We start from the raw sequence: 23884 nt of genomic DNA on the forward strand, positions 1-23884 counted from the left end.
TAACCCACATTTTCCAAAAGCAAAATATGTGTGTATGAAGAAATATATGTATATAATGGTCTATGTGTGTGTGTGTGTGTGCACGCACACATATGTATGTATGTATATGTATATATAGTATGCTTGTAGTGGTAATTTTTATGATGCATGATACACTGTATGTTATTTTTATTATTATGACAAGCTAATTGGTCTGAAGTCTGAAAAACTAATTATTTTCTTAATGTGTTTCATTTTAGACATCTGAGCAGAATGGCGATTTTGATACAGAAGTGGTGGAGAGGATATCTAAGAAGAAAAAACTTCAGAGAAATAGTGGAGGTAGAAAACTACTCTTTAAATTTTTGTTTGGTTATTTGTAGAATACGTATGAATAATTCATTCACTCATCATGAGATTAAAAAGCCGAAACTCAATCCTCTATACACACACACACACACACACTTAACTTTACTGTAATGAAAAGCACCATTAATTTCAGAAAGCCTACTCATAACAGTCAAGTTAAGTCAGTGTTTAAGTGTTTGCAGCTCTGGAATATTGGTCCCCAAACCAGCAATGAGATCTGCTCATGCAGAAGTCTACTCACATGATACTAATTGTGGGATTGGAGCTTTACAAGATGCCTTTTTTTTTTTTTTTTCTATTGCAGAACTTTTAATTTTGAAAGTAAAATAAGCCAATGTGTCTACACATTGCTATTTTATGTTTTAGTGGTACAAATTTCTTACTTAATGAACCTTGAAGTATTTGAGGTTTTGCCTTAAGGCACACAGCAGTCAATCTAATTCCTGAAGAGAGTGAAAGTGTGTGATAGCACATAAGCTAAAACCTCTGTTAACAGGTTTATGGAACTAAGAAGAAAATAATTTAACATAAAATATGTGGTTTACTAATTTATCAATTTATGTAAATGTTTTACAGGAGTGTTAAACTCATTAGTCATTTATTCTTGATTAAGTTTGTTAAATTGCTGTTTTTAAGTCAAAACAGACAATTCAGAAAGTAAAAAGAGCTATAATAAATCATATATTAAAGACCTGAGTTCATACTCCCTACTAAACTATGTTTTCAAGTAGCAGAACTCGTGTACCTGAAAGATCATTTATTTTTCCCCAAGTCTATCAGTAATCTATGTAAAGATTTTCTCTCTCCCAACTTACTAACTGACTTAATTTATAAATGATGAGCCGTCCTGAAAGTGTGTGGTTTTCACTCATCTTCTAAGAGTAATTCCTGAATACAGAACAGATAGCTGCATGATTGCATTGGGTTCTTTTTTGAAAAAAGTGGGACTTCAGCTGAATATTGTTCCTGAGTTTAAGGAAGGTTTGTTTAATCTAGTAAAGTGTCTGTAGAAGAGAGATATGATAATCTATCTTAAAATTTGTTAATGAAAAGCAAGAATCTGCAGTTGCTGGACAAAGGAAGGAAGGAATCAGCGTGATCAAACAGATTTCCTGTAATCACAAACCTGAGACAGCTAACTCCCCTCAGCTTTCTGTTCTTGAATATAATCCTGAAAAGTAAAATAAAATAGTCTTTAATCAATAAAGCCTTGTGCATACTTAGTTCTTGAAATAGACACAACTGAAAAACTTGCCAAATCTGAAGTCTATGGAACAATGTAGGACAAAAAAATTCTGCAACTTAATACATACATTCTAAATCAGATCATTAATTCATCCAATTTCTGGATTCCAGAACTTATTCAGTGTTATCCAGGGCTCAAAGACAATGTCATTAGAAAGCTTACAAATTTTACAGCAATCAGCACAGGAAATGATCTTTTTCCCTCAAATACTACATTTTGTTCTTGCCATCTCTTTGACTGGAGAAGACTAAACAGGACAGCTTGATTGGAAGCCAAGCTGAGTACCCCAAGAGTATCAGATAAAAAGGCACATTCTGTGCCTTTGGACTGCTATATTCAGTGTGTTTTGAGGTGGACTTAAATATAAAGTCCTTATATTTGTTGTTTTACTATCTTTACTCAATTAATGGCTGAACTTGGAATTTGTAAAAAGCCGAATCTCAGCAGCTTAACATAACATTCAAGTTAAAGGACCAGGCAATATTTTTTTTTATTTTTTTTTTTTTTAATGAACTCTTGCTAGTAACTGTTGTAAGGACTCCTGACTATGAAACACAATGATGCATTTGGCATGATAGTTCCTTAAATACACTGGTCACTTTGAAATTTGTCTGCTGATAATGATTGGATTGGTATCTCCTGCCAGCAAACAAGGCAAAGCATATGCACAAAATACCCATGATTGCTTGATAATAAATCATTTTAATGATTATATTCAAAATTGTGAAATGTGAATGGTACTGATGCGGAAAATAACAAAGGCTGAGGCTCATCAGATTGGCTGTCCATATGTGCATCACCACTAGTATTTCATTTGCTTCTCCTCTAGTGCCTTTTCCTTTGATTGTTAAGATAAATATTTTAAAAATAGGTAAAATCCTAAAAAAAAATGAACAACTATTGATGGCATTTATATGATTAAAGTTATGTGCCTTTCTACTCTAAATATTGGTGGTTTGGTAAAAAGCTTTGTTTCCTAATTAATCTCAAGATAAAATTAAGAACTGCTCTCCTACAGTTTTCTTAATAGGTTGGTTACATTGATTGTGTTGGATTCTGAAAGTTTTAATAACCTGAAGGAAGGTATGAGTTTTAGAACGAGGCAAACACCAGAACATGTGTATCATTTTTTTCTTTATTACTGTTTTCCCATAGCCAAAGAATCATTTGCTAAAGCAAGGGGAATTGTAACATTTCATTATTATATGAAGCTGGTATGCATGATGGCCATATTTGCAGTTTAATTTGGAAGGAGATGCAGTTGAGAAAAGTGAATATTTATGTTATATAGTTTGACACTACCCTAAGTAATTTAGTTTTAAGTCAACAACCAGTTTTAAATAGTTCCAGTCCAATAGGAATTAGGCAAATGCCTATTTACTCTACAAAAACCCCCAAAATACACCATTACCCCATTCACAATTTAGAGTATGTGTTGCTTCCTTCTCTCAACCTCGATCTTACTCTCAAACTCACATTCCTGCTTCTCTTTGAATTTGTTATTTTGTATTAACTCTTAAAAGCAAAAGAAGACACCAATCAGAGCACATTTGTGGATGATCCCCAAGCATGTTTTTAAATACAAAAGGAGAAAGTAATACAAAAGTTTATATATATATATATATGGCTTCAAATTCAAAAATGCGCTTAAGGTAAGCTGGTAGGAAGGCCTGTACATTAATACATTATTAATGTCAGACTTCATGACAAAGATATCCTGGCTCAAAAGTAGAGGTGGTACATGGATGAGATGGGAAAGTAATTATTTCCAGAGAGTCAACCTGGTAGTGTCACTCTTGAATTGGCACTTAGTGAAAAAATGAAGGGCAATCCAACGGGCATGGGTTGAACTGCATGAATTTCCACTTAAGCATAAAAAAAGAGTTTTCTGGACAAGCAGGACCCAGTTCAGGAAAGAATCTTTCGTTTATTAGGAGACTATGTAAATGTAGACTTGGATTGAAGCATTAAATTATGACTCTGCTTTTGTGAATAGCAATGAACACCTTCTCCATCATTTTAATAGCAGAACTTTCTAATCAGGATTAAAAGACAAAGGGAAAATACATTTGCAAAGGAACCTAGATGGTGAGACAGCCTTTGGCTTTTTGTGAAAGAATGAAGTTGTAAGACAGTTGCATGAGCAATTCTGTATTTGGGAGACTTGTGATTTAGAACAAGAGTTGAGTAATGGCAGGAATGTGTAACTTCCTTCTTGTTTTGAGTGACCCTGTTAAGTGGTGGTAGGGTAAGGCCTGGATTCTTCACACCTTTGTGGGGTGTGCAAGATCAGACCTTAGGTGCCGCACATTGACTCTCTCTCTAAATTGTAGACAGAGTTCTTCAATACATGGCCAAGCTCAGAGTAAAAGTGGTCCCACATTATCTTTCAGTATGGATGACATAAAGAGCAATAATGATGTTAGGTCTCCAGTTTATGTTCTTCAATGAAATGGGATGCATTTAGAGACTTTAGTGCTCACAGCCTTCAAATATGAGATGAATAAACAAGAAGGTGTAAACTTGTTTAGTTTAATCACTGATGGACAGAAATCTGATGCATATTTTTAAGTTTAGGAACATGTTAAGCTTCCATTAAAATGTATTTTATCTATTTGGTGATGTAGTAACTCTTATGTTCCCTTCCAAAGAAAGAAAAGATGAGCTGCAACCCAAAATTTTATTGATTTAGTTGAGCATTTTAGGGATATGCTTAAGTCAGGCAACCATTATTTCAATCCATTATTAGCTATCTACAGTTAGTATTGCTCAGTAAATACTTATGGAGAATAAGGAGGAGAGAGACAGTCCATCATTTATTCTAATTTGTACATTTGGGGTAGATTTTCCCTTGAATATAGATATGTATATATCTATGTGTATGTATACGCATTCACATGTATGCATGAAACTTCTTTGAACTTTAACAACTTTGCAATTTTCTTTCACATAAGAAATATCTTTTGTACTGTTTCCATTATTAGTAGATTGGTATGATATTAAAGTGAGCATTTAAAATGCACCTTAATTAAACTGCAGGAATTATGCCTTGCTTAATGTAATGAAGAAAGAGAATTTAAAATGAAGTAGCATCATTGTGTTCATTTGTAAATAACATATTGCAGCCAACTGTTTCTTAATTGCCCAGACTGTTGATAAATAATCCAGTCCTGCTGCTCTCCACAGACAATTTGCTTTGGATCAGACTAGGCAATTCAAATAACACTAATTACAGTGAAACCCTTTTATAGTGAATTCCTGTTTGCCATGGGGGAGAAAATCACTATATCAGGGGAAAGCACTTTTGCCTTTGATTTGTGTCTAAAACATGAGAAACACATAAAAGCTGCATGTTGTGCTAAATAAAGGACATAGTCTTGCATTCAAAGTACTTATATTTTACTTTTTATGATACAATTGTGAATTATGTTCATTTTGCATTTGTAATTAGAGGGCGGAACAGATGTGAAAGCTTAGTTTAAAGTGATGTATCCATTAAAATAACCTATGCTGCCAAGTGATTGCTTAGTATAATAGGGGATTCGTTCACTATGAGAGGAATTCTACTTTATTGGAAGGAAACCAGGACTTCAGGAAATGTTTTCTATATCAGGGGATTCACTGTAACATGGTATCATTGTATTTATGATTTTATGATGTTAAAATGAATATTAAATGAAACAAAATTCCCAACGATTACTCGGGAGGCAGCTAAGTACATAACATTTAGTACAGATGGTTGGAAGGCACAATTTTGCTCCATCACTGCATCCGTATCCTTGAACGATTTCGACTGAAGACAGCATTTCTCTGAATTTTTCATTAAACCAGACATCTTGAAATATGAATTCCTTTTATGTTTCTGTGAGTTTTGGCTAAAAGAACCCCAGTGAATAAATCATACAATACTACATGTCACCAGCACTTGTGAATATTTCTGCTTTGTTATTCTACTCTCAGTAGAGCACCATTGATTATCAAACTCAGCGGAGAGCATTTTATGATCATATATCTCCATTAGCTCCTAGTTTGACTACCATAGATTTTTCTGGTTAAGCCTGCATTATGTATTAGGAAGCCTATCTCTTCAATACAAAGTTTGATTTTATTCTCTCTAAGCCTAGAACTCTTATTATGTATTATGTATAAAGATTCCTATCTTTTATATGTAAAAATAGCAGGACTGTCTTTGTGTAACTGAAATATATGCCATCTTTTTTTTTTTTTTTCTTCACAGAGAGCATATTTTATTAAGAAGCTGAAATTCTACAATGAAATGGCTGTCAGGGTAAATATTTCTTCACTTGTTAAACAAATGAAAAGTCAATTGTGCTCCGAATTTGCTTTTAATAAAATGAGCAAAGCAGAATAATATACATTTGATTGATATGCTGATGGCAACAGCAGGACATACTACATAGTTAAAAATTAAAGTTACACTGAGTAGTCCGGGTTGTGTTTGAAAACTGTAGCTGAATTTGAGGTACCTGAATGTGTCTTGCCCCATTTAAATCTCCATTGGACCTTATCATGTATGATGCTGATAAAACCCCCAAACATTCTATCTGCGAGTGTTCCTACAAATGTAAGAACATTTGTTCTACTAATGTAGACATATATTTACAATTCTGTCAAACTACAGGGCTTTTAATCTTGTTGATGTAACTGTGCTTTTTCTCTTGTTAGTCCATGGCATTTGATGTGCTGGATCTCCAGAGTTAGAGAGCACAGGACAATTTCATCTCTTAAACACAGAGGTGGAACTGAACTGATCTCATTGATGATATTATCAGTGAATTTTTCTAGATGAAGAAGAGTATAAACAGACCTTGAACTTCAAGGAATCTACAGCAAATGAAGTTTGTTGTAGGTGAAACTGCAAAATGTATTTAATTAGAAACTAGTTTTTTTTATTTTTTTTTTATTTTGAACTTTGATCCTGAACTTGAAAAAATATGTAAAACAAATATGGGAAAAACATAAAATAATTTTTAGGGTTAAGTCCTTTTATGTTATATATTTCTTTCATTTTGTGATGTAAAACTGCTTTACTTTGTGGGCCTGTATCTTTTTAGGCCGGGCACCTTACCTTTTGAATTCTATCAAATGTATGAATATGGTGACAATGGAGATTAACCCAGGGATTAACCCAGGGAAACTCGTGTAGAGTAAGAAGATTCTCAGAATGGATTTTAATTTTGTGGCCTTTCTGAGTCCAAAATAACTCAGTCAAGAGCTCTGTACTCATCAGGTGTTTTGCTTAGTTTTGATTCTCTAAAAGGCACAAAGTAGCCTTAGGTTTGGTGCATATTAAAGAACTGAAGGTATTTAACAGCAGTTTAGTACCTCAAAAATGTACCTTTTTGTTGTTATAGTTCATTCCTTACTTAGCTAGTTTGAAAGTATTCCGCAGTGGATAAATGCTGTTTACTCATGCTGCTGAGATAAGTGGGGAAACATAAGATGTAAGTCAGCTCTTAAAAGTTGCCTCTGTACTTCCAGAAGATATTTGAAGACCAAATTTTGGAGGTAATTATGTATTCTAGTCAAATGGAGTTTTGCATTTTGTCTTTCATTTTAAAAAGAAATTGAATGTGTTCCCATTCATTTGTAATGGAAATATAATGTTGAATCATTAGGTGATATAAATCTTCAAAGTACCATTTTTTCAGTCATGTCCTTTTCTTTAATGGAAATTTAAATCAGTAGAAAACAATAGAACAGATCTTTATTTAGTTGCAGATGTCAGAATCTGATTCTCCTCTATCTAAATATTGTGCAGCCATATCTGCAGAGCAGACTTAAAATGCTACCAATCTGAAACCCTTAATGCCTTTGGGTTTTTTTCTGTCATGTGTTTCTTGAAGAACTAACCAAGGTCCAATAGCAAATCAGGCCTGTTGAATTTCTGCATAGATGATGTCTGCTCAGACTTTAGGCATTCTAAGCCAACAGTTCCTTATATTCATACATCATGAGCTTGATTTATGATTAATATAACTCAGTGTTCTAAAAATATAGAAATAACTGTGTATGTTTTTCTATTTAAGCGCTTAGTTTTGTCTCATGGTATTATTAACTATTTATTTCAGTTTATAGTCACTCTACAGAAAGGCAGTTTCAGTTTTGGCATTTGAAGTATTACTGAGAGCATACACACGATCATAGTTTTGATGCCAGTTTACATATCTTGTCCTTCTGGATTGCATTTCATTGGAGTCAGAGCTATTAGTTTATCTTTTAAAATTAAATCAGAGATCTTGTTTAAATCAGTTTCAGTTTTGAGGGAAAATATGATTCTCTCTCTTAAAAGGTTTAAGGTTGCTGTAAATTTTCAGCAACAAAAATAATCCTATGGCAAAAAAAATCCATGAGCAGATGGCTTTTGATATATCAAGGTTTTGCCATTTGTTTTAGTGCTTAAAATAAACATTATTTATAAGACCACTTACATTTTGATGTTACTTAATGAGGAATATGCATCATTGATTTGACTAGCTTAAGAGGTCATTTAGAACTTGCCCGTTAACAAGCTGTAATCTGCTGAGCACACAATGACTTTGTTTAAAATTATCTGTTCAGTGCTGATCAATGACAATAATTGTTTTGTACCAATCACTGTTGAAACTTGCTAATTACTTTGAAGGGCATACACACACTTGTCTCTTCTTTTTCAAGAATTTTTTAAACATTCACCTTGGAATTAAAAAGAAATGCAGTCGTAACATTATACTTCTTTATAAAAGCAAACATTCAGAACTTTCACATTGAAAATATGAACATCATTAGAAGCTTTTTATAAAATGGTCTTTCCTAAAAAGATTAATCTTCAGTTTTGGGATCGCTGACATACAGTATTAGGGAAACAGAAATCAGGCATAAAATAATTTGAGTCACAATGCAGTTTTTCTTACTTATGTTTCATTCAGTTGAAATCAGTGAGTTCATTCTGAACAGGAAGTGGTGTAAATAAAGGTAGAGTGCATCTTTTAATTGATACACTGAGCCCATTGGAGGTAATTATAGCTTTATACTATTTGAGCCTTTTGTCTTTCAGTTTGAGTTTTGATCATTTAACCCAGAAATATCCAGTTCTGCATTTATAACTGTGAGGTGAAAACTGTCAGAAAGAGTTTCAAAGGGACCATAATCCTGCATTAATGAGCGCATGGCTATATGGGAGCCAAGTTGCTCTTGTTGAGAAATTTTGAAGCCAAACAGAAATACAAAGCTAAGATCCTTATTCACATGCAAAGGATTTTGCTTAATCCCATATCTCTGAAGGCATACTCATTCTCTGCTCTTTCTCTATTCCTTTTTAACTCAATAAGCTTGTGTATGAGAAAGTAGTGTTGGAAATAATATGAAATTTACCATTACCTAGTGCAAAGCAGCATGTCTAGAATCTTTCTTGTTCCCAGAACTCTTATTTGTTTATATCACAATAATATCTAGAGGTCCAAACGCTTTTCATTTAAAAAAAACCCAAACCAACAAAAATGAACAAAAACAAAGCAAAATAAACAACCTCCCCAAAAAAACCCAAACCAAAACAACAACAAAACCAGCAACAACAAAACAAACAAAAAAAGTCACAAACAAAAAACAACATGTAGGTAAAAAAAAATTACATCTTTTCAAACTAGTTTTAAGTCTTATTTGGGAAGGGAGGAAAAATCCATGCTGATACACAAAGGGGAAATAGAAGAATATATTAACATGGGAAGTTAGTATCCTCTTATTCCTAATAACTAACACATACCTGAAAGAATTACTGAATGCTTTTCTGTGATTCTTATTCTCTTGTTAAATCTCACATAAAAAGACAATCATAACTCTACCCCAAGGTGTTATCAGTTGAGGCCAAATGTTGGTTTTTACTTTGAAGAGTAGTGTTTGGGGGTTTGTGAATACAAAAATGGTGACAAACTATGAAATATTCAGCCCTGCTTTAGTTGGTCTCCTTTTATATGTCCAGTAAAAGTCTGGAAGTGGAAAAATTGCAAAAACTTTTGTCAGTTGTCACAGTGGTACAGAATTGCACTGCACTGGAACTGGTAGGAGTAGAGAGAATTTTGCCTGTTACTGAAGAGCACTCTGAAGACTTGATGATAAAGATTCTGAAATTACTGAGTGCAATGGTTACTGACAATGTGGGCAGTTGGCAGCTTTTTAAAATTTGCCTTCTTCCTGAATCAAACACAAAGTCCATGACATTCTTTTCCCCCTCCCCCCTTTTTTAAAAAAAAAAAATAAAAAAGTATATATTTATTTGAAAGAGGTAGGCTAAGAAAAAAAAGCCAAATAGCACAAACACATGGATTTCACTCCACTTAAAAAGTCGTGCCTTAGCTCTGGAAAGAGAAATGTTGATGTAAAGAAAAAAAATAAGTTCCTTATAGATACACTGATATGTTTAAATTCTTGAAAATTTGGTAGCTAGGGGTCCACAGGAAAAGTAGAGCTCTTAGTACATTGCAACATTTTACTCTTCTGTGTATTTAAATAAGGGGAGTAGCTTCTGGAGAGTAAAACCTCTAACTTCCTGATTTTTAAATCTAGATTCTGCTGCTTTCCAGCTGTCTTTTAAGTTTTCAAAGCTATAAAGGTCAAAGAGATGGGTGTTGGAGCAAATGAAGCTACTGCTGACTAGAAGATAGAAATTGGGAGATTAAAGTAGAAAAATATTGAGGAAAAAAGGAGATAAATGCAATTTAGGAAGTAAATAATATTTTGCATGAAAATTAATAATAAGTTCAAGGATGGAAGAATTTAGCAGTGGAGGAACTACACGCCGAGAAGAGAGGAAAAGATGGTTACTCTTTTTCAGATGTAGAGATCCAGGGTACACTGACCTCTGATGGCAAGGAAAATCAGGTGCAAGAGCAGCCCTCAGCATGACTGAATAGAGCAAGTTACATCTTTCACCTCTTCATGTCCTGGCAAAAGGATAAATATAACTCACCAAATGGCATTCCTGCTAGCTTTTTACCTAATTACAGAACCACAGAATTACAGAATCATTTAGTTTGCGAAAGGCATCTAAAGGCATTGAGTCCAACCTTTGACTGATCACCACCTTGTCAACTAGACCATGGCACTAAGTGTCATGTTCATTTGTTTCTCACTCTTTCAGGGATGGTGACTCCGCCACCTTCCTGGGCAGCCCATTCCAATGCTTAATTGTCCATTCTTAACGCTTACTTTGCCATGCCAAAAACCAGATAGTAATGACAGGCAGGGATTTCAGAAACTTCATTATTAGAATTTTCAAGTATCAGAGATTTAAACACAATTGTTGAAATCAGTTCTTAGGGGAAGTTGGGTAGACTAAGTAGGTTTTTTTTTCCCTTCTCTTTTATTTTCTTCTTCCTCTCTTTTATTTATTATTTTTTTTAACTGATGCTTTTCAAAATGCACCAAAATATTAACCCTTTTTGGTGGAGGATGCTACCTAATTTCTATTCATAATACAATTTTATAACTAGCTGCAGATAAAGAGCTTTTCTCCTCCAGGTTAAACTTTCTCTAGGTTAGGCTTTCTCTGTTATGCAAGAGCATAGTATTTCTTGAGAACGATTAAATTAATGTGGAACAATAATAGGCATGAATCGTTTTACATTGGAGATGAAAGAACTGCAATTTATAAGTGAATTTCCCAGAAAGACTGATTCATTGGGTTCCTGGGAAGGCTTTTATTCAGTTTATGCCTTTGCAGTGCATGAACTTGAAAGTGTAGCAGAAGACGTAGGTGAGGTGGTGACTCAGTGCTACAATATGCTACAACCTACACTCATTTTCTTCACTGAAACTTATAGGTGCTTCTACTTGGTATCACTTTTAAAGGAAAGTAGTACTTGGGATATGGTACATATATTTGATATGTATGAAAACTTTTGATTTGAAATATACTAAACAAATATTTATTTCCTCCAGATCCAGAAAATGTGGCGAGGCTATTACGTTCGGAAGTATATCCATAATTTTTATGTACTGAAGAAATACCTGAAAGCTGTTTCTGTGAATAACGAGCTTGTCAGGTAAAGATAAAAGCTCCATATGGTAAAGCATTCACTTTTTCTTCTTTTATTTGTAGAAACTCTGTGGCACTAATTGAACTCTTTCAGTATAAGTTCCCCTCCATTATCAAATGTATGTAACTATCAGACATCATTCTCTTTATCCTATGTCTATTCATGTTGCACCACATTCTGTTCTCATTTACACTGTTATGACTTTAGAATAATTTCTTTGAATTAATTAGGTATGCTCTGGGTTTGTACTAGTTTAATAAAAACGGATTTGTATCTTCACCTATGCTCACAACTCATAGGTGATTATGTCCTAAATTTTTGTGTTTAAGGTTTGTTGAACTAGATTTTTTCCCCCCAGTATACACAAGCTAACCAAAAATTTATTTTTATAATTTGTTTTGAATATGGATTATTGACAGTGAATGCAAGGGCAGATTTGCATGCATGAGCCGTACTATGAATATTAACAGGGAAAGATACTTGTGTGGATACAGTGAAGCAGATTCTTTCTGTAGTTACAGAAGAGAACCAATAGCCAGTCAGATTTCTGTCTAGAACTGTTGTTGCTCTATGTTCTTACTGTATTTCTCATATCCATCCATTGTCTTTCCTGTACTTAAGCTGAAACCTCTCTAAAATAGAGGTAAAATAGAGGTATTTCCTTCTAGTGGATTTGATATCCTGATCCATGACCATTACTCAGATAACAGTGGAAACAAACAGATGAAATGCTGGGTGACCATGATCATTACTCTCTCAGTATAAATGAAAGCTGTTGGACAAAATCCATGCAGTGTTTGCCATTCACAATGTCTGAGACAAATCTTTGCTTTCCCAAGCACAGAAATATAAGGGAGTCTAGTAAACCAGTGTTTCTAGAAATCTTGTCAACATCACATTGCATCAATTATGCATGTTGCATAATTACATGGATTATATGTTACATAAAGCACCATATGCAAGTTATATATGAAAAAAACCCAGGATATATATGAAAAAAACCCAACTTCTTTGTATGCTAGTTATTAATGATATTATTCTTCCACAGTACAGCTGGTGCTACATCCTCTTTGTCATAAAATTAATTTTTGTGCATTACATTGTTACCTATAATGAACCATACTGATAGTCACCTACTCTCATTATCTCTCATTATTATTCAAGTGTATTCTGTGCAGAAAGTTAGGTCACAAGTCAGCAAAATCAGACTTAAACCTTCTGTTATAGCTTCAATGGTATTTTTCTGATTTGAAATCCTTGAAATATTCTTTCTTCTTGAAAAGGTAGAACTCTAGGAAGACTAGATCAAATCTTGGAAAATAAGTGAAGCCATAACTTCTCTGCTTTAAAATCCATATCACTGGATGAACTGCAAAACCATAATCTGCTTCTCTGTTCATAGTCATTCTATCGCTCTTCTCCATTCCCTGCCTAAACCTAGACCATGGCTCATAACTTGTTGCTTAGATTGACCTTTGATGTGTGCCAACAAAACAGGATAGCAAGTGGTATTCCTGCTACACTGTGAACATGGAATGGTTGGAGCTTTGTGTTTTATTTCCCCACAACCACAATAGATCTCTGCTGAATATACCTAACTTCAGAAGGCTACAAAAATATTTGGTTTTCAGTACTTTGACATGTTGGTCACATTCCCTAGTGTTTAGTGTAGGTTATTAAAAACCATAAAGCCTATGCACTGCATAGATATTTTAATCAAGAAATGCTTCTATGCTTTTTAACAGGTAAGATGAGCAGTATGACTTCAGGTACATCAAAATGTGTCAAAGCAAGTCTGTGTGAGCTCTTACCTGGGAACTGATATATTGATATTTTGCGAACTTGAGTTCTGCATTCAAGAATTCACAGAAATACCTGTCTTTCAGGTGAAAAAAAAAAAAAAAATCCATCTTTGAAGTTAAAAGAACTTAAAAATTAATTTTTGAGATAATTTGGACAACTGTTTCTTATTGTTTCAGTTTTAAAAATGCATGAGTTCCCATATGCAATCAAGAATCACTGCAGTAATCCCTTTACTGGGATACATTTGAAAACTAATATGTATATCACCTTCAACATTCTTCTTATGAAATCTAACAGATGTTTAGTGAGGATTAGGTGTAGGCCCTCAGCCAAACAGATTTTTCCTGTCATTGGGCTAAGTTGCTGCCAACTACTTTGGCCCCAAGGTGGCCCACAGTGTTTCTTACATGGAATATTGAGCCAGGTGGAGGAAAGATTCTCCTCATATTTTCATTAGCCATTACATTGGCTCTGGACAAGTATATCCTCACTGGTCATAAACATTTTTGCATATAAAAATTATTGCAGCTGTGCACTGTAAGAAACACAAGGAATTGTCAAAAATAGAAGGAATGCATTTATGAAATGGCTGTGTTTTATTAAAACATCAACGTTATGGAAATTGACTTGTTGATGGGCAGAGAGATTGATACTCTTGTGCACCCATATTACACTGCCTTTGAGTGTTTCACATCTCTAGAACAGCATAAAGCAACACAATGTGGAACATTAAATAATGCCAGTAAATACATGAAATTAACCCCTGCCTCCCCCCCAAAGAAAGCAAAAGATATTTTTAATTTCAAAATTTTAATTTCAAAAATTTGTTTACAATTTGTTCTTTCTAGAATTATGATGTGATTCTGAATTGAACTACACTTTACAGTTCTCTGTCTTATCTATTCTAGAGTAACACTGGCAGAATTTTAATTTGTCAACACCTATCTAAAATCACATTGCAAGTCCTCTTATTTTTTGGACACCAGAGCCAAGATTTGTGCCTAATTTTCTCCTCTTTCATTAAGGAGGAGCCTATATCAAATCATCCCTCACTCATTTCTAAGAGAAACTTCAGAGGAAGGTCTCATGAAAATTTGGACATTCTGTTAAGTTTCTTGTAACACAGAATCACAGAATCATAGAATCATTAGGTTAGAAGAGACCTTCAAGATCATTGAGTCCAACCTATGCCCTAACACCTCAACTAAACCATGTCACCAAGTGCCACATCCAGTCTTTTTTAAACACATCCGGGGACAGTGACTCCACCACCAACCCGCACAAATCATTCCAGTACTTTATCACTCTTTCTGTGAAAAACTTTCCTAGTATCCAACCCAAAATTCCTAATATCCAATATTTCCTTGGTGCAGCTTGAGACTATGTCTTAAGATATATCTTAAAAGAGTAATTGACCAAAGTTTGTTTCCTTCTCATTCCTCCTTTACCCTAGTTTTTTAAAAAATAAACGACACTTGTTGTACTAAGTGGTTTTCTCAACCAGTAGCCACGTCTTTACCATTCAGCTTTAATACAAACCATCCTTATTTAATAGCTGCCCTCATTTGGTAGCCAGACCTTTATCATTTGTCTTTAGTGTGAAAACCCCAGGAGAAACTAAACTTAATAGAAGCTGCCCCAGCTTAAAGCTATAGAGGAATGTAATTAAGTTTAACAGAAATTGATTTAACAGAAATTGACCTAAAATATAATTAAATAATAATAGTCATATTATGTGTGTGTTTTCACTCACTTAACAGACTGGTTATAGCACTGTTAGACTTAACAGACTTAAGGTCCTGCCTTTGTAAAAATGGAAGATAACTCTCAGCTTTAGCTCCCAGACTGGCTAAATTCCTTCAGCATTCCTAGCTCTTCCCACTGCTACAGAACCACAAAGTCTGATGGCTGCTGGTGTCCCCAGTAGAGCCCTAGGAGTTACATTGAGAAATGCTTGAAAGAATCCCTTCAGAGATGAAAAAAACCAAATTTGAACCCTAAACTCTGTATACAGAAGGACATATTTATATTTTTCTTAACATTTGTACAGTTTAACTTCAGTGTAGTGATGAAATGGGTTTGTTAATCTTGAGTTCTCTTTTGCCTAAAAGATATAGGAAGTTCTTACTCAAGCAAGTAAGAAACTTGTTCTTAAATTTTTATTTTACTGTATTTTGTTACTTAGATTTTAGTAATAAATCTTCATCTGTAGCACCCAATTTTATTTAAGTACCAATATATACTATATTCTATCTCAATATGGATTAGTTGGATGGTTTAATTTATTAATATATGCATGAAAGTAAATTTCATTGCTTCTCAGTGCAGTTAGTGTATTTAATTTTAAGGGAAAATACTTTCTATACTTTCTTTTGAAACATTCTTAAAGCTGCATTTACCATCTCCAAGAGCTGGCTAAATGGTTACAAGGGGAAATATGCCAAAAGCAATTAGCATAGGCTATAACTCCATATGATGCATTAGAATTTTGTTTTATGTGAAACAGTTTCCAGTCCATGATAAGCAAATGGACATCACTTCACATAAATTAGCATGCTGGTGCCATTATATCCGAAGAATTTATGGATGATGTCAGTTGCCCAACTGTGTGATTAACTTGCGGTTCTTTGCCTAAGGTTATCTACACACTGGCCTTTAAACTATAGTAAAGGAACTTTGCTATATGTCAGGTGTGCAAGTAGAGATAAGATTTTGGGATGTATTGCTCCATTTACTGATGAATGGCACCATTTAAATTTTTCCTGAGGCACAGAACTGGGTAAAGATAGCAGTATCAGAAAACTAACAAAGCAGTGGCAAAGTACTGGCATTGGGGTTCTTATGTAATCAAGGCAGACAGTTCAGCTTCCTTGGCTACTGAATAAACACTGACTTAAAAGTAGCAAACTAAGGCCTGAGTCTACCTTTAATTAGCATCATAGCTTATGTAAACATTGTTGAGTTTAAAAATCAGGCATTTCACACATTTGCAGGGTCAACACCAAATTCTTCTTTCCATTGTTGGCATTAGAAGTGAGTGGAGAGTGTGGCTTTGATCCAAGTTTGCCTAGCTGTTCTATCAGCAGATGTAGTTTCACAGTCATCATTAAAACTTCCAGGTCTTCAAGACACGTCAGGGAAATAGATAATATGAAACAATAAAAATCACTTTCTTGGCAGTATGTATATTCACAAATCATTTGTGCAGCTTTATTTTTTACAGCCCTAATGAAGAGTGAAATGAAAGTGTACTTACATGCTGCTGGTGATCTAATCCAATGTTTAGCTATTCTGTAAATATGCCTGAGAATGCAGTATGGAAAAAAGTAAGATTATCTTATTCTATATTACTATACCATTTCTGAAGTGCATTTTCTTTTAACATGGCAAGTACATGGCTTCTTAAACCTTCTAAGCTATAGCTATTTTTCCATGGAGTGGGCTTGAAATAAATCATTCTTTGTCATAAAAATATGAGGAAAACTTCCTCAGCCTCCACCTGTCCCTTTTTGATAAAGATAAATCCCGGTGCTAGCCATTTTGTCAGGTGTCAAAGTGTTTGAAAGAATGTATATATTGTCTTATAATTCAATTAAAATGTTCCTCATCATTGACTGCAGAAGCAATTGATCTGTAGTCTATTTTCAATTAGTGCCAAAGCCTTTCAGACAGCTCCTTAGAATTCTTGCAACAGTAAACCCCTCATTTTTGTAATGTTGTCTTTCACTTGATGTTTAATTAACTACTTTATCTTCAACCCATCTTTTTTTACTTGTCTTCAAAGATATGGAGAGGAAATACATTATGCTTTTAAACTTACCTGTAATTTGAATTTTCTGGGTATAAACTTACCCTGTCAGCTTTTTCTGTGAGCATCAGAAATAGAGACAAGTGCCAAGTATGCTTTCTCATATTTAAATATTAATTTGGAGTAGTAGGTCACATAACTTAAGACATTTGTGCCTTTTCCAGAGGATTTTAGGCATAACTGCTAGATTTCTAAGAATCTTAAAACTGTAATTTACTGAGGATCCCAGAGTACTTCCGTAGCCACAAACCTGATGCTGTTAGGATAGGTAAGATATAAAAAAATGAGCTTTTGGGGTTGATCATGAAATTGAAGCAAATTGTCTAAAGTTATAGAGCAGTCATTGGGCTGTTTTAACTCCATGGGAAAGCACTTCCTGAATACAGTGAGGTTAAGGTAGGAACAATTATGCTTGCACAGTAAGCTGAATTTCCAACACAAATTCAGCTCACATGCCTCATGAGCTTTATTCTGTCCATGTCTCTCTTGAGCAAGGAGTGGAAGCACCCTACCGTGTTTTTAGCTAGTTCTGTGTAAATAGTTGAAGTTTTGCAATAAGTATGAACACTGTAACTCAAGTAGCTGCTTAAACTGAAGTCTTCAATGACATGAAGGCAATATTTTCTCGTTACTTTCATATAGCACTAAACACACCATTAGGATCAACAGATTAAACATGAAGCTTAATTTCACTTGTATCCAAAGAAAATTTTTTTTATCTGAATGTGTATATAGAAATCTGAGATCCTGTGTGCATTTATTGGACCAAATAGTCTGTGGTGTAAATGATTAGTTTTGATGAAGATAGAATAAAACAGGTGTGGCAAGACAGTACTGTAGGATAACAATAGTTCTATACCTGCGAGTTTTGAAGGTGCTGTAGTGTCTGGATAGATTTTTTATTTTGTAAAAGGTCTGTTAGAATTACTGACAGCTCATAAAACATTTTCTGTGGACAAAGACTGACTAATCTTGGCCTTTTAAACTGTCTCATAGAGACAGACTTCACAGTCTTCTATTTTGTCTGAAGTACGATCTTCACTGTAAAATAAGTAGAAAAGGGGAAGAAGTGCAGTTTCATTAAGCTCTAACATATCATTGACTGTCAGGTAGGTCTTGTTATGCTGTCCATCCTCATTTAACTATCCCACAAGATCTCTTAATGAAGTTAAGCCCCAAGTTCACTCCAGTAATTCTGTGGCAAGAGTTTGTGCAATGTAACAATTCATCACTTGTCAGGAAGGCACTTTTAGTTTATACATTTAATAAGGGCATCCTCTAGCTTGGTTAATTAGAAATGAACAGTTTGCATATTTACTAAATGCGGAGTGTCATTGCCACCACGGCCTATTGCCTACATGAATTATTTCTCTATCTGCAATAAACAGCTGGGTAATTATTACTGCCATAATCAGATAAATTCCCTCTGTAAGGCTTTTCTTACATGGCAATTCTTTGAACTCATCCAAAGCTGAACAAAATTTATGAACTCCAGCAGCTAGACCACTTTTTCATATTGTAGTGTCCCTGTTCCCTATTTCAAGGACATGTAGACTATCATAAATATTGTGTAAATTAGGAGGATAAATATGATTACCTAAAGATTACATATTAATAAACTTGATTTTCAAAATATAATTTTCAGGTTGTAACTGATTACATTATAGCAGTTCTGGTTTATCTAATTGTAGAGACATGACAGGCCATCTATATACAGACTATACGAGGTTATCAGGCAAGGGCTCTACCACTTGAAGACTAAAGTCTCCTGAAGAGGTATATAAATATTTTTCATGTGCCATAGTCACTTCAGCTGTTTAGGTCATTAGAAGTATGACAAGTATTATGTGCCATTTACTCAACTCACTTAAAGCAGTTCCATTGTTATTAAAATAAGGTGATGGTTCTTTCTGTTGTGCTATTTTCACTTATTTATGCTTAATAATGAAACATAAACTTTAAATGCATTAATTTACATGTTACATAAGAAAATTAGATATTTCTTTTATTTGTAGGAGCGCTTTATATACAATTATATAACTAAGTTTGCTCTTTGCTACCCATGTGTTCGAGCTCATATGTATCTGCAAGTACATCAGTGAGTACTTAATTTACACATATGGATTTTCCAGAACATGCTGTCATATGGTATGTTTTTTGAGATCTGCAAAGAAACAAAACCAAACCAAACCAAATAAAAAAAAAAGGAACAAACAAAAAAAAAATCAAAATACATTAATGTTATTTTTCTTAATTGGCACACAACAGCATATTTGATCTAACATCACTATTTTGTTTTAATCATAATGTAAGATACTGTGTCTGAGTGCTGCTGGAAAGTTGCCAGTTACTGCTGCCATATTTCCTAACTCTATCAAACAAGTAGCCTTCCTCACAATTCAGCAAAATGCTCTGAGATAGCAGAATGTTAAGGCCAAACAAAATAAAGTGTTCTTTGGCACTGCTCTACCCAGTGAAAGGCTTTTGAGAGTAGACTTCCTTTATCATTTCCCATTTGTGTCGGAGAAATAGAGACTACAGCAGTGAAGACCTTTAAAATGAGCCACATCACAGTTGTTTTTGTTATCGGAAGTGTGGTGACTATACAGAACTTTTTTCCAAGTTCGTGATTTAACTTTTGTCTGAGGACATGAAGGCTTATTGATCTTTCTTTGGCATTTCAGATTTTTTTTACAATCGAAAATTACAATCCATTGCTTTACCTTGGTGTATCCTATAATGCCCCATGAGATATCATGGAATTACAGGAGATGAAAAGCAGTATACAGTGTGTTGTGAGCACATTTTCATTTTGTTTTAAAGGAAAAATATCCAAAATGGAGAAAATAGGGAATAAAAAAGTTGTCTTGATTAATAGTTTTTTAATTCTCTGAATCATTATAAAAAGACTTTTCTGTTATCTCAGGAGAGTTAAGTCTCTGAAGTGGTCACTCAGAGAAGAAAAGAGAAAGACTATTTGTCTTCTATTTTTACAGTCTAGAACAGTAATGAATAGTTACAAAAAAGTGGGTTTTTTATTCTAGTAATAATGAAAACAATGTTATTTGGAATCAGATGATCTTGTCTGACTTCACATCTATCACCAATGTGATGTTTATCAATACCCAGTTTATAGCAGTATCTATAAAAAGCCTATTAAGCTTTGACTGAACAATCTAGTCTTGATTTAATAACATCAAAATATAATAAATACCCTTTATATTCTAATCCAGGAGTTAATTACCTTTGGTGTTCAATGTCCCATAGTTCCCCACTGAAACAGTTTCACTTTATCTTTGAACCATTACTTGTTATATGCAGCTCTACTAGACTGAAAACTCTGTGCTAGACATAAACAACAGAGAGCATTGAAAGATGTTGTCTCTGCTTAAAATAATTTTTATCACCATTTTAGACAGACCTTCAAATGTCCTTTAAAATACTATCAGCATCAGAACTCAGCACAGTTATGATGACTAGGAAATTTAAAAAAATATAATTTTTCTTCTATCAGTTTGTTCATTCATTTGTATTAATGCTTTCTATCACATGAGAGGACTTCTTCATGTCTATGAATCCTGCTTGGAATACCTCCTTTAAAAACCATAATTCCTTTTCATATTTTGAGCATGACTTTCCTTAAACTGTGGGAAAATTTTACTTATTATTGTACCCCTTTCAAATTCCTCAGACTCTTCACCTTGTAGGGATAATTTCAGGGGTCCATTAACTGGTTCAGCCTTGACAGTCAAGCTAAATCCCAATGTTTTACCTTGAACTTCACAATTCCTGCTACCTTCAAATCAAAAACGAAAGTGTTTCAAGAAAGCAACGTTTTCCATCTCTCTTCTCCAAGAAGGCTATTCTTTTCTTGTCCAATTAACTAATGGTTTGCTAAATGTTTACAGCCTCATCTAACAAACTGATTTGGTCTTTCAGCTTGGCACCCAAAATGATGCAGCACTCATTTGCCTATTTGTACTTAGTGGTGAGGGGCCTCACAACCATCTACAACATTGTGTTTGGCCCCTCAGGAAAGATTTAGTACCCTGACCAGAAGTTTATGTGCTTGGGTAAAGACAATAGAATCAATTAGATGTACTCTTTAGTCATGCCTAATTGGATGTTGAAATCTATAATTAAGTGTAGTTGCATTTATTAGGTAGAACCGACATTTCAGAGAATATACTTTAATTCTGAGTGTAGTTTTTGGCATGGTATAGTAAAAATGCCTGATTTTTTTTTTTTTCCCTGGTGTTGATTTCTTCAAAGTTTTCAAGGCAGTAAGAGATAAGATTTCCTAACAATTCTGAAAATCAGGATCTAGTAGATATTTTCAGTTTGGTAACGAGCCACTGCTGTGAAATCACATACTTACAAGTAGCACTTCTGTATTAAAAAAGTTGTGTCAGATCTCTCCCAAAATTATTACAATTGCTATGTAATAAAAATATTCATTTACTGTGTTCTTCATGTTTTATGCTTCAATAAAAATGACATCACAGATGCTCAAGTGGTGACACCATTCCATGAATATGAAAATGAGAAAACCATGAGGTACCACAAAAGTCACTATGAAGTTGTGAGTCTTGGCATTGCTGCTCTGCTATACGTAATGGGTCATTGCATAAAAGCTCTCCTGCCTTGCTGTTGTAAAACCTGTTTCATGTAGACAAAGTGTACCATTCTATTTATCAATGTATGCAGACTTTTATGTGAAGGTAAGTGAAGGATGTGAATTACTGTGTAGACCTCAGTCAAATTGTTTCATAATACTCTGAGAAGGAAAATCAACTTAGCTGATGACCTTTAGAAGCTATAACGTCATGTTTGCTTTCTAAATCACATAATGTTGAATATTGTAAATGTTGCCAAGTACCATATATTAAAGTAAAAGAAGTACAGATAGGTCTACATTGTACTGCACTGCAGCAGAGAGATAACAGTTAGCTTAAATGAGTTCATTCTAGTACTGGGAACAGCTTAACTGTAGCAAAACATAGCAGTGAGCTTTCCTCTAGTTATTACTGTGCAGATGGTAGCATATATAGTCTTCTGGGATTTGCAGTGCCAAAAGATAACAGATACTTTCACATGACATTCACTAGAAAACTTCCAATGGTATTTGGCTGTGGTTAGACATCCTCTTTTATATGTTGCAGGAAAAATTAGGAACATGACTGCTCTCTTAGCAGCTTAGCACTAACACTGTGCTAAAAATGACCACTGCTGCTAAATTGCTGTCAGAATAAATTGTGTTGAGGCTTTGTTATCCATTCTGGGCCAGATCAGCTTTGTTACCCTCAAATACTAATTTCACTGTTTAAGCTAATCACCAAATACTAATTTCACTATTAAAGCTAATCAATCAGGCTGATTTTTCGTGAAAGGGTCAATAGCAAGCAGACATTGAGTGAGAACATTTTTCCTTTTGTTAGGCTTTTCAGTATAGACCTGGGCATAAATAAAGCTGAATCACTATACTTGGATCTGGTTCCTCTGCCAACAGAAGCTTTGGTGTTGAGATGCTCTTATACCGCATCCATAATAAGAGGGGTTTACAATTTAATTAAATCAAAAAAATGAAGCTGAAAAATCATTGTTTAGATTGGACCTTTTACAATTTTTTTTTTTAACTTCACAGTGTTTTCTCCTGCCAATGAGGATAAAGTAAATTTGCCTTAAGGGTATATATACACAAGGGAAAAACATTTGAACCAAGAAGTTTGCACGTTTTGAGAAAATAGAATAATCTTAAGAGACTGGATATGAGAAAATTCAGGGTTTCAGTATATGTGAGAAAGAATTCCATATGAGTTGTTATTGAAAACTTAATTAGAAGATTCTGCATAATGGATTAGGAAAATACTCTGGTTTTAGTTCTAAGCTGCCTCTGCAATCAGTAGCTTGAAAGGCTGTTGCACTCTCTTGAGTAACTGTGCAGCAGTGGAAATTGGAAGGATAAGAAGGATGCATCCGTCTGTTCTTCCCTATCGTCTGGTACATGCTGTGCCCTGATCTCCTGATCTGCACAAGGTATTCATTCACTGTGTGCCCTTCACCACCATGTTCATCACATTTCCAACGTTGTGTATTGATCAAACTCTGGACCTTGACAGTGGAACTGGTGTGTCACTTAATTCCATTGCACGGTACACTATGTGATTAAGGGGAGATGGACAGACTATGTCCTACTATGCACAAATTATAATGGGATTTTAAGGTGTGAATTTCTTTCTGTAAAATTATTAACAATAGGAAGTACAGAGTGTTTTCATATACCTACACATTGACTTTATTTTACTTTTTTCATATTATGGACTCATATTTCTTGTTCACTGCACTGCAGTGACATCCACTGCAGAGCAATAATATTCCTCCTAAAGATCTTGAAAAGAGTGTCACGATTAATTTGTTGAATGGATTCATGCAAACATTCACCTTTAAAATTAGTAAGAATTTTGGACGTCTATTTGTGGTAGATCTTGTAGGCAGTAAGATAAGATACCTTGTGCCACTAATAATTGATTGCCATTTTGAGCATCTATCTAACTGCAGCTTGAGATCAAATATTTTGGTCAAGGAACTCTGTCAGGATACGCACAGGACTATACATCATATTAGAGAGGAAAAGAGAGTTACATA

The 23884-nt window shown here is 34.3% G+C and overlaps 1 protein-coding gene across 1 annotated transcript in view; it reads left to right on the top strand.

Annotated features, from left to right (window-relative positions):
* SPATA17 (spermatogenesis associated 17) overlaps positions 1–23884 on the top strand; it is an 85398-nt gene that overhangs the window by 5405 nt on the left and 56109 nt on the right. Inside the window, exons 3-5 of the mRNA XM_058836269.1 lie at positions 240–321; positions 5832–5882; positions 11531–11634. Coding sequence (XP_058692252.1) covers positions 240–321; positions 5832–5882; positions 11531–11634 — 237 coding nt within the window. The remainder of the gene's footprint in view (positions 1–239; positions 322–5831; positions 5883–11530; positions 11635–23884) is intronic.

The sequence above is a fragment of the Poecile atricapillus genome, chromosome 3 (assembly GCF_030490865.1).
Source record: "Poecile atricapillus isolate bPoeAtr1 chromosome 3, bPoeAtr1.hap1, whole genome shotgun sequence".
NCBI lineage: Eukaryota > Metazoa > Chordata > Aves > Passeriformes > Paridae > Poecile > Poecile atricapillus.